This window comes from Balaenoptera borealis, assembly GCF_965194805.1.
Source record: "Balaenoptera borealis genome assembly, chromosome: 7".
NCBI lineage: Eukaryota > Metazoa > Chordata > Mammalia > Artiodactyla > Balaenopteridae > Balaenoptera > Balaenoptera borealis.
Window position 1 is genome coordinate 55,475,700 of NC_138864.1, and position 17,306 is coordinate 55,493,005.

The following is a 17,306-nucleotide window of genomic DNA, read 5'->3' on the forward strand; positions in this document are numbered from 1 at the left end:
GGACAACTAACAAAGCAAGTGTTAGTGGAAAGACCAGGGTTTCAACTTTGGCTATATTAAATATGAGAGGACAATGAGACATCAAATGGAGTCTTCAGATGCCCCAAGACAATTGCTGACATTGTATATGTAAGTCTAGATATCACAGAAAGGAGGTCTGGGCAGCTGGTAGCCAGCACCATCAATATGGTATTGAAAGTCACGTGACTAAATGAAATGACCAAGGGAACAAGTAGAGATAGAGAAAAGAAGACACCTGAAGATTGAGGTCTGTGACATCCAACATTAATAGGTCAGAAAATAATAATAAAAAATAATAGCTAACACTGACATGGTGCTATGTGTCAGGCACTTGCCCAAGCGTTCTGCATTTAATTCTCACTGTAATCCATAAGGTGGGTACTGTACTTCTCCCCATTTTATAGATGAGAAGAAATCAGCAAAGGAGCAGCCCTGAGGGTGGGGGAAAACTGGGAGGATGTGGAGTCCTGGAACCGATGTGAAGAAAGTGTGTCCCGAAGAAGGGAGGGAGTGACTGTGTCAGATGCTGCCAGAAGGTCAAGTAAGATCAGGACTGAGAATTGATAACTGGATTTCGTGTTGTAGAGGGTGCTTATTCTTCCACTGATTAAAGTATGTGATATACCTTTGTTGTAATGAACACTTAAAAAACACGGCTAAAACACAGGAGGTTATTCAAAATAATTCTTCACAATTAACCAGTCTCTCTCATTTTATCCATCTCATGGGACAGGGAGAGGCAGCTGGAGACTGTGAAGATGAGGTCTCCTGCACTGCTCTAAGGTTCTCTTTCTACTTGTAAGAACAGGAAGAAGCTACACGCCACTCACCTCTTCTTCCTGTTTCTGATGGCATCGTGTATCATCTTCACTTGTACTGCCACCACGGAGAGAACTTCCACAGAAATTCGATTGAACTCATCAAAGCAGCCCCAAGCTCCTGTCTGCACCAATCCCTTATAGATATTTCCTATGGACTTAATGATGGAGTGAGGCATTAAGAATGTAACAGAAAAGGGTTTTTAGCTATTAGTTTGACTCATTCCAGGTCAGGAATAATATTGTTAGGATGTATCATTTTATAACTAACTTACTTTGTAGTCCATTTGCTCTGAACAGTTGAATACATAAACTACCATGCCCAGGGCACGGCCAAGATCTTTGGTGGTTTCTGTTTTCCCTGTACCAGCCGGGCCAGCGGGAGCCCCACTCATGGTGAGATGAAGTGACTGAGTTAAAGTAATGTAACACCTTTAAGTAAAAGAAAACACAGATATTACGATCTTCTATGAGATTCCTAGAAGATGTGAGGGACAACCTAATATTGTTTAAAGTTTAAGAAGTCACGGTCTACGAATCTGGTTGTAACACAAAACACTGACACATCTCTCATTCGTTCATGGTAAGCGTCAGGATAATATCAAATTTAATTTTAGGTTGGCTGTTTAAAAGTAATAGAGAAGAATGTACTGCTTTATTTGTCTCATTTCCTAAGAGCTGCATATTTGAATACAAATGACACTTAATTTGCAATGCTCTTGAATTTCTGATATTTCTAGGTAAACATGTTATTAATATGGCAGACAACATCTCAAACTATTGTTTATAAAAGAAAAATAGATATCTTGGATGATGAATGAATTAAACACTAACTTTATTAAACTGCTATTTAATAAATACATTAAGAGATGAGATATGTAAACATAAATACAGAGTATGCAAATAATATATACGTATTTCACTGTAAAAAGCAAATATAACAAAGACATAACAATTTATTATGTTAAAATGTATTCAGGAATTCATTTTGAATGTGTCGCTACGTGCGTTTAGATTATGATAGTACTTATTTTTGCAGGAAAGATTCAGAGGTTCTTAGACTGAGGAAAATTATGCAAAGACAGAATTTAATACTTGTAAAAGAAGGAAAACTAATAACCGGTGAGGACCTAACATGAGGTTTCTGCAGACTCATGAATTATTTTTGTCTTAGCACAGACAGTGGATCTAGTGGGAAGACACACACACGGAAGACCCAGGACTAGTGTCTACTCTGCCACTCATCAGATAATCTTAAATTACATTTCTGACATCAACATGCCTCAGTTTTCTCCTCCATGAAATGAGATTTATCATAGGACTTTATTAAGAAAGCCAACCCAACACGGTGCCCAAGTGGTGACGTCAATGGACTGCTAAGAAGGCCAAAGGTAAATGCCTTAAAAAATTCAAAGTACTATGCAGATAGAAGCAATTACTTAGGGAAATGGACAGTGTTTCTATATTTTACAGCCATCACGTTTCAGAGCATCTTACAATGAATAAGGAATTGAAAGACCCCTGGACTAGGAATTATAGCACTTTTTATGGTGCAGACTATCACCTATTAATCTTTTCTCGTGGTTCCAAGTTTTGCCTGACATATGACCACCTATATGCTGCAGACTACGTTTCCTCCCTGCCTTCCAGCCAGGAGCAGTCAAGTGACCAAGCTCCAGCCAACAATGCTGTGTACTGAAATGAGTGTGCAAACCCTGGGATGCCTCCTTCGAGATGTTTTCCCCTTTCCCACTGGCTGAAACAAATGTGCAGACCACGTGTAGCATGTCGGCCCCCCAGAAGCCTATACAGCTGGACCATCTTCCTCGGGAATGTCACACAACTGAGACCCCAGCTGCCATGTTATTGAAGGCCTTATATTCTGGGTCTCTCTGGAACAGCAGCTTAGCACCCCCAAACCAATCCACCTGTGTTCCAGCCCAAGTCTCTCAATTACAAGCTGGTTGACTTGGTTCTCTGAACCTGCCCACATAGGGCAGAAGGAAATGCTCTCTGTTCAGTCTACCACACAAGGGGAAGGTCGGCATCAAACAAGACATAATGAAAGTGTTTGAAAGGCAGCATTGTGTTAATGTAAACAATTAGTAAACAATCCAAAGAATGAAATGGGAAAGAAATGTACATAGTGCGAACATCTTATACAGCCCTATTCACTCTATAAAAGGAACATTCATCTTCCTTTTAACTTCCAAATAAACCACATAGTGACTTTTAAATTAAAAAGTTAATAAGCTATTGGCCTCACACATTGGTAATTTTTAAAAATGCCTCTTCCCCATTTCTCCTGTACCCTGTGCCTCCCCTCACCCCCTTCTCTATGTGCAAGGGCACGTATACAGCAGACTCTAGGCATTTGCAGTTTTGACTCTTCAAGCGATTTTGTCAAGCTACAAAGTTTAATCTCTCATCCTGAAAGCAGTACATAAACTAACTAATTAAGATAGTGAACACCGACTTTTAGTTAGAGACAAGTTAAAGGGAACTGAATTAGAGAAACAATTGCAGAAGCCATACGATTTATCAAGGACAACATCACGAGCAGATTAGTATGTGCAAGAAAGATCACAAAGCTAGTGAGGGAATTCCATCAGCCTCCCAGGGCCACCACTACCCAGCTCGACAGACAGCTTGCAACTGTCTGCCCTTCCGTTCCCAGATAAAGTACACGGCGTCGTGGTAACTGGATAACTGGGAACACACACATGATCTTGAGGTGTGATTTCTCTTTCATGAATGCCAAGGACTAAATATGCTTTCTCCCACCAAATAATTCAGCAGAGGTTGGAATACGAACAAAGAATCTCACGTCAATGTGACATATCCTTACCTCTACAACATTCTGACCGTGTGTACCTATTAACTTGGAGTCAAGTGGCAATGAACTTTTAAGAATCCCTTGCTGCCTTGACATGCTTGAGCCACACTGGGCTCTGTGTCTATCCCTTGAAGCTGCCAAGCTCCTTTCCATCTTAGAAACTTTGTACTTGTCTTTGCCTGTAACTTTCTGGCCCAGGATGTTTGCATAGCTGGTCCCTTGTTATCATTTGGGTCTTGGCTCAAATGTCCTCTCATACAACCTACAGCAGGCTCTCCCTTCAAGACGCTTTCTAACCTATCACCCTGTTTTATTTTTGTCACAGCATATATTACCACCTAACACAACTTTGTTAATGTGTTTGCTGTTCCTCTTCATTCCCAGCCACTCACACACCACACTCCCCTAGAAAGTGTGCTGTGTGAGAGCAGGAACCCTACCTGCTTGACTTCAGAAGTACTGTATCTGTTGAATCATTTCTGTTCTCCTTTTCTTCCTTTCACTGTATGTAATCCTTCAAAACTGAATTCAATATAGGCAATCCCCGTTTTTACACTTCTAATAAAGGGAGGCAGTTTTGACACTTCTAGTATCAGGGTGTTAGCCATAAATAACCAGAGAGAATGGACTCCAAGATCAAAGATGCTGCCTTGAGCCATATTAACTGCTCATGATTTCATGACGTGTATACCACATAGTGTCTGTAATTCTGCTTTTCTAATTTGGTTCTCTTTAACGTGTCTCTAACACCAACATTTGCTATGTCACTCAATTAGTGCACTTGCATTCTGCTTTCATACAGTTTCGCAGTTTGTTCATCATTTTCTCACAGTCCTTTATCTTCGATCTCAGACATCTTTACCTATGCTGGGGAACTTTTGGCTTGGTGTTTCCCATCTGACTCCAACTTATCATCGTTACCTGTCAGTTAGAGGAGTGATCACTAGTCGAGGGCTGTTTCCTAAATACTCATAGAAGTACTGCAACTGGGCATCACAAATATCGACGAGGCAATGTTTCTGGGTGTCCTCCCACCGGTGACGAAGTTGAGAGCGCCAAGTAAAAGCGTGCGGAGTGACGACCTAAAAACATCACATGACATCACACACAGGACACTGAGAGTTTTAAGGCCACAAATGTAATCTATTAATCTAATCAACTCGGTTGAGTCACATTTTACTCTTAAAAAATCTCACAAAAGGGAAATCTCTTGTATGCTACTGCAAATTGTAATTGCATGTAGATGGTTGAATACTTAATCAGAAATATGTGTGTAATAAACGTCTTCATTTTAAGAAGGCTATTACTGTAAAACAACATCAGTTTGTTGAAGCAAGGCTTTTTCCCCTTTTATGAATCACTCCAGGGGATTTGATCACTTTTGTGACTTTATATTCATTATCACTGAAATCAGATGGAAAAATACACTCTGTATTAAAATAGCACACAATCCATTATTTCTGCATGTCAGAGGTATAAATAAACTATACTTTCAACCAAGTCCATTCTAAAACTGTTCTGCTTTTAGTAGAGATTTCCACGTCATTTCTCATTAAACCAAACAACAGTGTTTTTTCATTGCTATTCCTTCTTATTTTACTCAATTCTATCCATGATTTTCCCACTTTGAAAAAATAATTCCAGTCTCTTTCAAGATCCAATTGACCCAAGGGTTTCTTAGGAATCACTGGAAGTTACCAAAATTATTATCTATTCACTTGTCTGATATCTACATAAGTCTTGACATTGCATATTTATGCATATTACATGAGCAGGAATTAGTCTCTATCTCTTTAAGTACAAAATAAAGAACATATTTTAAATCAAAATTTATCCTGCTGCAAGCAAATCACCACTGATAAAACATAATAAAATGTGCAAGGTCATATTCAAAGAGTAGTTATCAATGGCTCATCATCAAAATGAGAATACATGGTAATGGTGTTTTGCAAGGATCAGTTTTAGATTAGCAATTAAGCAACATTCTTCACTGATGGTCCTGAACCTGGATCAAGAAGTTTTTTTTTTTTTAACTTTATGCTTACACAAGGAAGCATTTGCTAGCACTTTGTGAAGAGAATTAAAATTCACTTTGATTTTAATAAATTGAGAAGGAACTAGAAAAACAACAGGAAACATCTCATAATACAAGCATGCATTCAAATTGTGAAAGGAAATGCCACCCTCAAAAAACAAAAGGGATTTGGAAGAAGTAGGTTATGGGCATGGTATGTCAATTTTGTTCACTAGACAAGCATACTTCAGACATTTTAAGTAGTAGTGTATTTTGGAAAAAGGGTGAGAAATTCTCCTGCATTAAACACTGCCGGTATCTAAGAGACACGTGGACTTTTTAAAGAGATAAGGAAAGAAGGTTAATAACACACTGAAAGGATTAGAAAATAATTTCTTTAAAGAAAGTAATTTAGCTTTCAATGGAAAAGACAAAGGGTGGCCAACATTTCTCTTTCTTCAAAAGGAAAATAATCAAAGGCACACTGAGATGATTTAGGTGGTACACAATCTTACTGCTATTGGCTGGATAAGCCACAGTGGTGGTTATCACAGGCCAATGGATAATTATGTGTGGAGAAGCCAGAAGACAGGGAAATGAACAGGTGACTTCTCGTGGTTCCTCCATCCTGACTTAATTTTTGGATGATCTGAATTAGAGGCTCCTGACTTGGCCAGACCCTTTGGGATATCACTTGGGATAACTCTCATGAGGATAATATATTCGCTAACCCAAATAAAAAATACCCAAAGTAAGTGCACTCAGCTTCTTAGGACTAATTAAAATATACAACCTGAAAAAACAAAACAAAAAATGACTTTCTTAGAAGTACTCATGATAATAAACACTACTTTTAGGAAACAGCAAAAAACACATGAAATTTCTACAAATAACTTGCCTTCTGAGAAATAAGTTTTGCCACCACGTCTCTGGCATGGACATCTATGGTACAAATTGTCATGATCTTCTGCCTGTCTCCAGGTAGAAGTTCTCCCAGCAGAAGTGCAATCAGCGTATTCAACTGAGAAATCTAGAAGGCATATTTTTTAATGGAGGTAGTAGTTACAAATACAGAATCTTACAGCTCAATAGTCTTTATATTTGTAAAGGTCCCTTTAGTTTACAAAACTATTTCAAATACATTGTCCCAGCTGGCTGTCAAACTACCCTGGGGGTAGGAGTGGGAGGGAGGGATTTAATTAAATTAATTTAAATAGAATAAATATTATTACTGCCCCTCCCCCCCTCCACCTTCTGAGCTGAGACTCAGAGAAGACAGGTCAACCTGCAGGTAATGACAAAGCCAGAGGTAGAAGCAAAGTTTCTTGGCTGCACTGAACTCACTCCCCATGTAACCACGATCTGGTCTGCAACTTTGCTGCAACAGAAATGACTGCAAAATTTTAAAAGATCAAACTGAGTTAATATCTGTCAAAGTATAGTCAGAACTAAATACCAAGTGCTGTTTTGTTTGGTTGGTTTTGGGTTTTGTTTGTGTGTTTTTGCATGGGATATAGAATGATCACTGAGAAAAGATTTAAACGGTACAGCTGATGACTAACCCGCTTAATTCTTATTCATACCCCTATTCTTGTCTACACAAGAATTGTCTTGGCCACCAATTTCTGAGATCAATATTTTTCAAACTACTCGTCTCTTATCCTAGAATGGAAAGGAATGAAATGGAATGGAATGACATGGAATAGAAAGAAAGAAAAATGCTGCACTACGGTAGTAAGAATATGTATTGTTTTGTGAAAGTTTATTTCAGTTTCATACTTGAGTGTATACGTATGTGTGTAAACTTGATCTGATATAAAATATATCTTACTGTTAATTGTGGTCAGAAAGTTCTGAAGGATACTCTTAGGTGGTCATTCTGTTAGCATGCTTACTTACATAAAACATAACTGTCTTACTCAAAGCTTATTAACAACAACAACAACAAAATTCTGCCTTATTCCAGGGTATCATTGTAAAACTATACTGTCCCCTTTCCTGTTTAGCTCTGCAAAGGACAGTCAATGACAAGCTGTTAGATCTTGAAAGAATTGGTTGCAAGTGGATATATCATATCATCAAAGGCTCTCAAACCTTTGTACCTACTGTCACAAACATATTCCCTGTAGTATTATTACCACATTCCAGAAAACACCAAACAATGCAGACTGCCCAGAGACTGCTGTGCAGCTGCACTGGAGAAGGTTCTATAATTACAGTAAGCAAGGAGAAGGCAGGCAGGATGGCATAACCGCAGCATGCACAATTCACATTAAATCAGAGTGTACACCGTGCCAGGCACTAACTAGGGTTATTGTCTGTATCATCTCACGTAATCTTCACAACAATCTATTATCCTCATTTTGCAGATGAGAAAATTGACTCACAGGCATATTAACCACACTTGCTAAACAGGGCAGGGGGAATTCAAATCCAGATACTCTGACTTCAGAGCCTGAGTTCTTACTGATCACATCGAATAGATTTCCTGTACCACCCTCCACAAGATCAATCCACCCACCACTTTCAAATTGGACAAATGGTAGTTATGCCAAAAGTATTCCAGAGAGACTTAAAATCAAACACAATGAATAAGTGGTTCAAAGGAATCAAAAATACGTACTTTAGACATTCAGCATATACAACAGCCTTATAGCTGTTGCTGTATATTCTACTTTCAATATCCTACATCTATAAAATGTAGTTACATGAGAAGAAAAGCAGAGGCGATTATTATTTCATGTATGCCATGTTCAGTGTTCATCATGATTTTCGGTTCCATGAGGGCAAGGTCTGCATCTGTCTAGCTGAGTGCTTTGTCCCCAGAGCCACTAGCTGTTGAAAAGTAGGTGCTCAGGGACCTCCCTGGTGGCGAAGTAGTTAAGAAACCACCTGCCAATGCAGGGGACACGGGTTCAATCCCTGATCCGTGAAGATCCCACAGGCCGCGGAGCAACTAAGCCCGTGCGCCACAACTACTGAGCCTGCGCTCTGCAGCCCGTGAGCCACAACTACTGAGCCCATGCACTGCAACTACTGAAGCCTGCGTGCTCTAGGGCCCACACACTGCAACTACTCAAGCCCATGTGCCTAGAGTCCTGCTCTGCAACAGGAGGAGCCACCGCAGCAAGAAACCTGCGCACCACAACGAACAGTAGCCCCCGCTCACCGCAACTAGAGAAAGCCCACGCGCAGCAACAAAGACCCAATGCAGCCAAAAAACAAACAAACAAACAAAAACTGAAAAGTAGGTGCTCAATGCATGCTTGAGCACTGAGTAGATGACTGAATGAACAGTAGTAGTGTATACACATCTAAGTTTCTCAACAAAATTTATAGGCATGTTGGTTAGAAAGAAGGTACTTTGGCATTGGATATTTTCTATCTTGGTCAAGACATCCAGTCTTCAGAGTCACAAATCTTACACCAGTACCAGTACTTGGTTAGAAGGAGTTGGTTGTATCAACAGTAATAATATTTTATGTCTCTTAAGAACATTTTTCAAGTGCCTTCACAAGCAATGTCTTGTCTGAGCTGTCCTGTGATTTCTCCATTATTGATTCCTTTTTTACAAAAGTTCTGTCAAGTGACAGATGATTAAAAATACGGCTCATCAACATTATCTGGACAGCATTATATGTTGGGGATCTTATACTGTCTCTCAAGATTAAACTTTCCCAATGATGCTCTTTTGTAAGTAATAAAATTCTGTACCCACACACACACAAAAATAGTAGTTATAAAATAGCTATCATTTGGACAGTGGCATCAGGCAGCAATTACTATACATTCATATGGTAACTGCATACAAGTTTATGGTCTGTGACATATATAAAATGTTCCTCAGCAGCTTTTAAGAAATACATACTTTACCATGTAATCAGCACTTATTCTTGCCCTTGATTAAAGAAACGTCACATGATTTTCTACTGGATCAAGGATGTTTGTCTCAGGTCAAAAACAAGCCTCTGAAACTCAAGTGGCTGTTTTCCCGGTACACCTTGGTTCAGCTGGAGCATATGTATGGTGTATCTTGAACCAGAAAGAAGCCTACCTTTACTTACAGTCCAAACTCCTATCCATGAACACAAAGCCTTCCATGACCTCCCATCACTCTTTTCCCATCTGACATCACTCCAACCATCCTGGACTTTTCTTCGTTTCTCCATCATGGCTGCTTCAAGGTCACAGAGACTGTTTCATCTGTCTGGAGTCATTTTCCCTCTGATCTTTGTACAGCTGGCTTCCTCTCATTATTCAAGTCTTAGTTTAATTTCACCTCCTCAGATCAGCCTTCCTTGGCCATCCTATTTCCACCTACCCAGTTTATTCTACATGTTCCTAATTTATTTTCTTCATGGTTCTTACTAGTATCTTATCATTCACTTATTTACTTCCTTGTTTGCTGTTTGTCTCCTCTGCTTGACTGTAAGCTCTCAAGGAGCAAGGTCCTTATCTGTCTTATTCAACACTACATTTTCACATGTAGCATAGCAGCCAGCACAAAGCATGTGCTCAGGAAACACTCGTATGAATAAACAAAGGAAGATATGAATGACAGCAATAATACACACCAGAACAACATTTTGTTCTCTCATCCCCTCATTCACACAACACTAACATGGTTACTGTTTCCAGAGCTTATAGGTCAATGAGGAATGCAGATAAATAATTACAATTGTTTTGCTAGGGCAAGTACAGAGTACTATGACAGCACACAGAAATAGGACCTTCCTTAATCGAGAGCTTGGAAAGACATTTTACAGGAGAGGGTATTTATGCTGAGACCTAAAGAGTGAGTACGATTTAGGCTGTAGAGAGTTCAGGGGTTTCCCACCCAGGGAGGCAGTGTTTAAGCCACAGGAAGCAGCTCAGGATATGGCAGGTGGCCCTGGGAGGGACCTGAAAGAAGTCTGGGATGGTGAGAGGGGAAGGCAGAGGCAGACCAGGTATGTAAGGATGCTGTAGAGGGAAGCGGGGTCCCAAACATGCAGGGCTAGGCCAGCTTTCTGAGGGTCTGAACTTCAATCCAAGGGCAAGAAGACACTGGTGAAGGGTTTAGGGAGGTGGGGTGATAATTGGATGTGTGTTTCTAAGAGATTTCTCTGCCTCTAGTATGATTAATTGGAGGGAAACAGGATTGGAGAAAAAAGACCAGAGAAGAGGATGCTATACTCAATCAGGCTAGAAAAGAGTAGCTGGGACTAGGTTATTAACAAAGTAGTGAAGGAAACAGTAAGAATAAATATATTTAGGGCAACTGAAGAGACTTGGTGGTTGACTGGGCATCAGGTGAAAGAGGAGTCAAATGGGCTTCTAGTCTGAGCAACTGGTGAAGAGTTTTGGTGTTTTTTAATGAACTTGAGAAGCACTGAAGAAGCGGGTTTGAGAAGAGTAAATACATTTTGAATGTTCTAGGTTGGACGTGCCTGTCAAATTTCCAGTGGACAAGTCCAATATGCCCCTGACGCCACTTCAGGAGAAAGGCCTGAGCTGGAGGTCAAAGTCACCAGCATATTACAACAGAAACTGAGCAGCCAAAAGGGCAGATGAGATTAGCCAGGGATATGTGGTGTGGTGACAAGAAAAAGGGATCTAAGTTAGAGCCACAAGGAACAGTTAAGGGGCAGGAGGAGGAAGAGGAACAAGGAAATAAAAACCGAAGAATAACCCAAAAAGTACGTGGAAAAGTGGAATTCAAACAAAGATGAATATAAGGGAAGAGGGCATTTGAAAAGGAAATATTTCTAACATTAAAAAAATAGAAATATACTCAGTCAAGTGATTAGAAATAGTTCTTGGAGAGAGATGAGGATGAAAAAATGGAATGAGTAAGTATAGATATTTAGTTCAAAAAGCTTGGTTATAATATAAGTTCCAGCGATAGAGTAGGAAATGGAAGGAGGTGTGACATCAAGGAATACTTTTTGGTGGCTGTATTGTTTTTAAGCAATGTGAGAGACTTGGGAATGTTTAATTGCTGATGGGTATGAGCCAGTGTAAGAATTTGAAGACACAGTAGAGAAGGAATCACGGAAATCCTGCAGACGAGACCCAGAGCACAGATGGAGACAAGGTTCCAGATGGTCAGAGGCCATCCTTCCATTTTAACAAGAGGACGGTGCAGAGGGCAGAACACCAGCCCCATTGCCATTGATCTAGTTCCTCTCTGATGGCATCAGCAGATAATAAGAACTAATATTTATTGAGCACTTACTAGCTAACATATCTAACAAGCATTATTATATATGTGTGCATGTGTATGTATATATATAGTATGTGTGTGTATAATATCTATCTGTGTGTATATATACATACACATATTTCTAATTTAATCATCACAATAACCCTGTGGGGAAGGTACTATTATTATTCTCATTTTATATATGAGAATACGAGGTAATTTGCCCAAGATCACACAGTTATAAATGGTGGAGCCAGGATTTAGTCCATGATTCTAGGATTTTATTGTATATTTTATAAACCCCAAAGTTTCCCATGTGGATAACGTATTCATTAACAGAACACCTTGGCCAGACAAGAGTTGACCTCCAATGATTCCGGTGGATGGAAAGAGGTAACTAGGCACCCCCCTCCTATAAACGCTCATATTTAGATAAACATGGAAACAAGTCCCAAGAAAGAGACATGAATCTTGATCACTGAGGTTTATATGTTACAAATGTCTAAGACACCATGGTGTTCTTCCAAAGAGGACCAGCTCGCTTGGTGTGACGATGGTGAGCTCACCATGAAGGAAGGTGTCAGGCATACACAGTAACATACTCAAGGTCAGAGAGAAGGGCTGGTTCCCGATACATAATGGTGGTTGATTCTCAAGTTTGTCCTCACCCAGCTCCTACGGCAGTATGGTATAAAGAGGCCATGTCTGTGAACTTAAAGAGACATGTCCCTAAATACTATAGGATAAATAAGGCAACACAGGAAGAACATTTTCCTTGTAGTAGCAGAAGCACTGCAATTTTACCAGGATCAAGGCATGGCAGATTTCCCAGCTTAGGCACACCCAAGTCACAGCAGCAAAGAAGCTGGAAGGGCCCCTCGGTAGAAATGTTAATATCCGGAGCTTGTAGTCCTCAGCTCAGCAAACTGAAGTGAACATTACAAGGTAACTACTACAGCACTTTGGGAGTCAGCTACCAGAACCCTCAACCTCTTTCCATCTGGATATACAGAGAAGTAATGCTCTCTGAGTCTCTTAACAATAGCAACAAGATCTCTAATCCCGAAACCCACCAATGTTTCAACTTAAGCAATATCAGAAACAATGGATTTTCATTTCAGCTAGAACAAAGAAAATTGCCAAAGAGACCAGGTCCCACACTCTCTGACACTATCAGGTCATGGGTTGTGGAATCTCGGTTTATCGCCTCCCTTTGCACTGTTCGTTTCCTACTTCTCCTTCAGTCATATTGTGAAAACCAGCACAATATTGAGCAATGTATGTCAGAGACAGTGAGCATAATTACCCCATTCCTGACATTAATGGAAATGATGCTAATGTTTCACTATTAAGCATGATTTTCTCTCTAGGTTTCTGGTAGATAATCTTCGTCAAGTTATCAAGTTTCTTTCAGATGCTACGTGGGAAAAGAAAAAGGTGTAAAAATTGATAATCTAAGCTCCCACCTTAAGAAACTTGAAAAAGAGAGGCAAATTAAACTCAAAGTAAGTAGATGAAAGGAAGTAATCACGATAAAGCAGAAATCAGTGAAATACAAAACAAACAGTAGAGAAAATCAACAAAATCTGAGATTCGTTTTTTGAAAACTTAAATAAAATTGATAAACACATAGAAAGTCTGATTACAAATAAAGGAGAGAAAACACAAATCACCAACACCAGGAATGAAAGGGGGACACGATGCCAGATCCTCCAGATGTGCTAAGGATAACGTCGATATAGGAAGACCAACTCACATCAATAAGTTTGAAAACGCAGATCAGGGGTGGATGACCGTTTCCTGTAAAGGGCCAGACAGTAAATGTTTCGGGCTTTGAGGGGTACATGGTCTCTAGTGCAATGATACCACTTAGCCAGTGAAGCGTGAAAACTACCAAACACATAGGCACCGGGCCAGATTTGGCCAGATGGCTGTAACTTGCCAAACCCGGACTTGGAAAAAATGGGTAAATACCCTGAAAAACAGAAATTCCCAAAACTGCCACAAGAAAAAAAGAAACCAAAAAAGCTACACAACAGCATGTACACAAAAGAAATCAATTTATAATTTATAAAGAAAGAAAACCCCAAGCCCAGATAGCATTACCAGTGATTTCTGTAATAAACTCTTTCACAAAATACATGAAAATGCAATACTTTCCAATTCCTTTTAAGGAGCATAATTCTCATCCCCAAACTGGCAAAGATATTATAATAAAAGAAAACTACAGATAAATGTCCCTTATGAATATAAATGCAGAATTTCTGGACAAAATATTAGCAAATAGAATCTAGCAAAAAATATATACATCTATAAAAGGTAATACATCATAAATGCAAAGTTGCCTTAGCATTCAAAAATTCACCTTAGTAACAGAATAAAAGAGAAAAACCACAAGAGTATCTCAGCAGACTTGAAAAAGTTCAACTCCTCTTCAAAATAAGAATTCTCAGTATGTAGTAATGGAAGGTATTCCCCTCTATTTGAGAAAGGTCATCTACAAAAATCTAGAACTACTATCATACTTAATGGTAAAACATTGTTCTTCCCTAAGACTGGGATTACTTCTATTTAACATTATATTGAAGGTCGTAGCCAATTCAATGACTCAAGAAAAGGAAATAAATGGCAAAAAGGAATGGAAGGTCAGAAGTAAAACTGTCATTATTTACAGATGGTATATTCATGTACATAGAAAGCCTGTGAAACTATATTAAAAAAAAAAAAAAAAACCTACTACAACTAGCAAGCAAATGTGGCAAAGTCTCAAGACACAGGTAAATATTAAAACATCAAAATATTTCTGTATACCAGCCACAAACATTAGAAAATTTAAAATTAATTAGCATATGTTTACAGCATCAAAACATATCAATTATCTAAAAATAAATCTAGCAAGAAATGTACAAGACCTCTGCATTGAAACCTACAGAAAACACCATTCAGAGAAATTAAAGAAACCATTGGAACAGGGCTCTATTTACGAGGTACCTATCTTTAAATTTAAACTTTCTTACCATTTCTATTATTTCTGTGGTTACTGGTCTACTCAAGTTTTCCACCTCATTTTGAATTAATCTTAGAAACAGTGTTCATAGAAAATTATCCATTTAATTTAGATTTTCAACTTAAATATTAGTATAATATCACATGTAGTGTTGTACAGTTTTCAAAAAAAAATCTCTTTCTCATACAAGAGATTTTTCTTTTCTCTATCCCTTTGTTGTTTCTGCTGTCTCCTCTGAACTGCAAATCTTTGTCAGTGTTTGATCTGTTCAAAGAACCAACACTTGAGTTAATGGATCAGACTGGACTCATGGCCTATATGGGTAACAAATCTCTTTTTCTGTTACCTCCACTTATTGTGGGGATCTTGAGTTACTTCAGGATCTGTTTTGCTTTTTTCTCTAGAACAGGAACTGGCAGACTACAGGTAATGAGCCAAATATGGCCCACCACCTGTTTTTATAAATTAAGTTTGATTGGAACTCAGCATGCCCATTCATTTAAAAATTGCCTATGGCTTCTTTCCTACTCCAACAGCAGAGAGGAGTGGTTGTGAAAGAGATTACAAAGCCCATAAAGACTAAAATATTTACTATTCCATCCTGCACAGAAAAAGTTGTCCAACCCAAGATCTACAGTCAAGACACAGTCATGGCAGAAGTCCTCAATAAATGTCTCACTTTGTTTATGAAGTATTTCTCAGGCCTTATATCCTGGGGACAAACACTCTCACTGATAATCCTTGGGATGTACAGGAGGCAGGACTGGTTCCAACTGTTCACCTCTTATACATTCATTACTTATCACTGACCATGGACCATAAGCCCCACATGTTTTTTTACCTTTACTGAATCTCAGTTTGTAATTTCTCTGGAATTTCACTGGGATAAAGTAGGCTTACCATGGCAATAGCTTCTTCTTTTTAATATGTTTGGACTGTGATTTTCTCTGCTCTTAGTCATTTATCAGTTTGATTCCATCTGTTATCAACTTCTAGGCATTCCTCAAATTATCTGGTCCAGTATTTCCAGGTACAATATGACTTCTTTTCATATACCTCATCTTTCAGTATAATTTTTGATGCGTTAAAGTAACCAGGTTGGGCCCAAGATGGAGTCACTCACGTTACCCACATCAGCAAACCAAAAGGTAACTGTTTCTATGTTGGGCTCTCCCAGAAAAAGCAGGCTTAGGTCAACCAAGCAGTGTTTGCCTGCTCAGCACACGTTACCTGACCTGGCTCCAAGGCTTCCCTTTGCTCCTTACAAGGAAAGTAACCCTGCTTTAATTAATTAGCAAATGCCCCTTCCTTGTTCCTGTTTACTTTGGTCTATAAAAATCTCTCGTCTCCTACAGCTCTCTGGAGCTCCTTTCCATCTGCAGACTGAATGTTGCCTGATTGATGAATCACTGAATAAAAGCCTACTAGGTCAGTAAATTGCCTGTGGAAAAATTTTCTTTTAACAGATGAGAGGGGCGGTAGAGAATATGTGCTCTACTCATCATCTTGTAGCTTCCTGCTATTAACAAGCATGAGCCTATCAGATCACAAATTTCTATAAAGACAAAAACAAACAAAAAACTCATTTCCAATATACACTGTGTAACTGCAGCCTTCACAGGCTTCCCTATTTGGGTCAAAGGGTCAGGGCGAGATAAGAACACTATCAACACGGTATGCAATTGTTTTTGAAAAATTTCTCAATGATTAAAAATGAGGCCAAAAACTGACCCTAAGTAGGGAAATGAGAGTTTCTTTCTTATACATATAATATTTCTGAATATTTGTGGTCAGAAAGGATAAATAGTTAAATAAGAAAAGCTTTATATTGTTTATTGTGAGTCTTATTAAAAGTACCCTAGGCAATGTCCCAGCACACTAGTAATTAATATTTTGAATCCAAAATGCTTCCATCTCTTTTTCGCTGATTTGCACACAGCTCAATGATAAAGGAAGAATGGAAAAACATTCTTATCAGATCCCAAGCCTAACCAAATACTTTTGCCAGGGAACGCTCAAATTTGAGAAATTATATTTTATTTGTTTTACTTTCAAAGACTCTGGCAAGGCAGGGATATATATTCAAAATGCAGTATTTTTGCCTTTAATCCCAACACTATCTAACATGCAATTACAATATGTCTGGGGGGAAATAAAGTTTAAAATAATTATCTTCGTTTACCTCACTACAATTTGGAACTGAGAACTAAGGAAATAAATTACTTGTTCAGGTAGATTGTCAGTTACAGCCAACTCTGATTTCAGTTTTGAAATTAAGCTATTTTAAAGGACTGAAGTTCACCTTAAAAACTGCTCACAGTATTAGCAAGAGTAGTTTTAATTAAAAACAAACTCCAGCAGATGGTTACCTCCATTTTTAAAGAGCGAAAACGAATGGGGTTTCAATTTAGATTGAAATGCACACA

At 38.8% G+C, this 17,306-nt stretch overlaps 1 protein-coding gene and 1 long non-coding RNA gene across 4 annotated transcripts in view; one reads left to right on the plus strand and one right to left on the minus strand.

Moving 5' to 3' along the window:
* The window catches only part of LOC309631856, a 916,236-nt gene that overhangs the window by 350,746 nt on the left and 548,184 nt on the right, over positions 1 to 17,306 (plus strand). The window lies entirely within an intron of this gene.
* The window catches only part of DNAH11 (dynein axonemal heavy chain 11), a 318,101-nt gene that overhangs the window by 182,059 nt on the left and 118,736 nt on the right, over positions 1 to 17,306 (minus strand). For all 3 annotated transcript variants that reach the window (XM_082398151.1, XM_082398152.1, XM_082398153.1), the window contains exons 31-34: positions 6,588 to 6,719; positions 4,597 to 4,757; positions 1,115 to 1,271; positions 852 to 997 (exon numbers count right to left, since the gene is read on the minus strand). In XM_082398151.1, the coding sequence (XP_082254277.1) occupies positions 852 to 997; positions 1,115 to 1,271; positions 4,597 to 4,757; positions 6,588 to 6,719 (596 nt within the window). The remainder of the gene's footprint in view (positions 1 to 851; positions 998 to 1,114; positions 1,272 to 4,596; positions 4,758 to 6,587; positions 6,720 to 17,306) is intronic.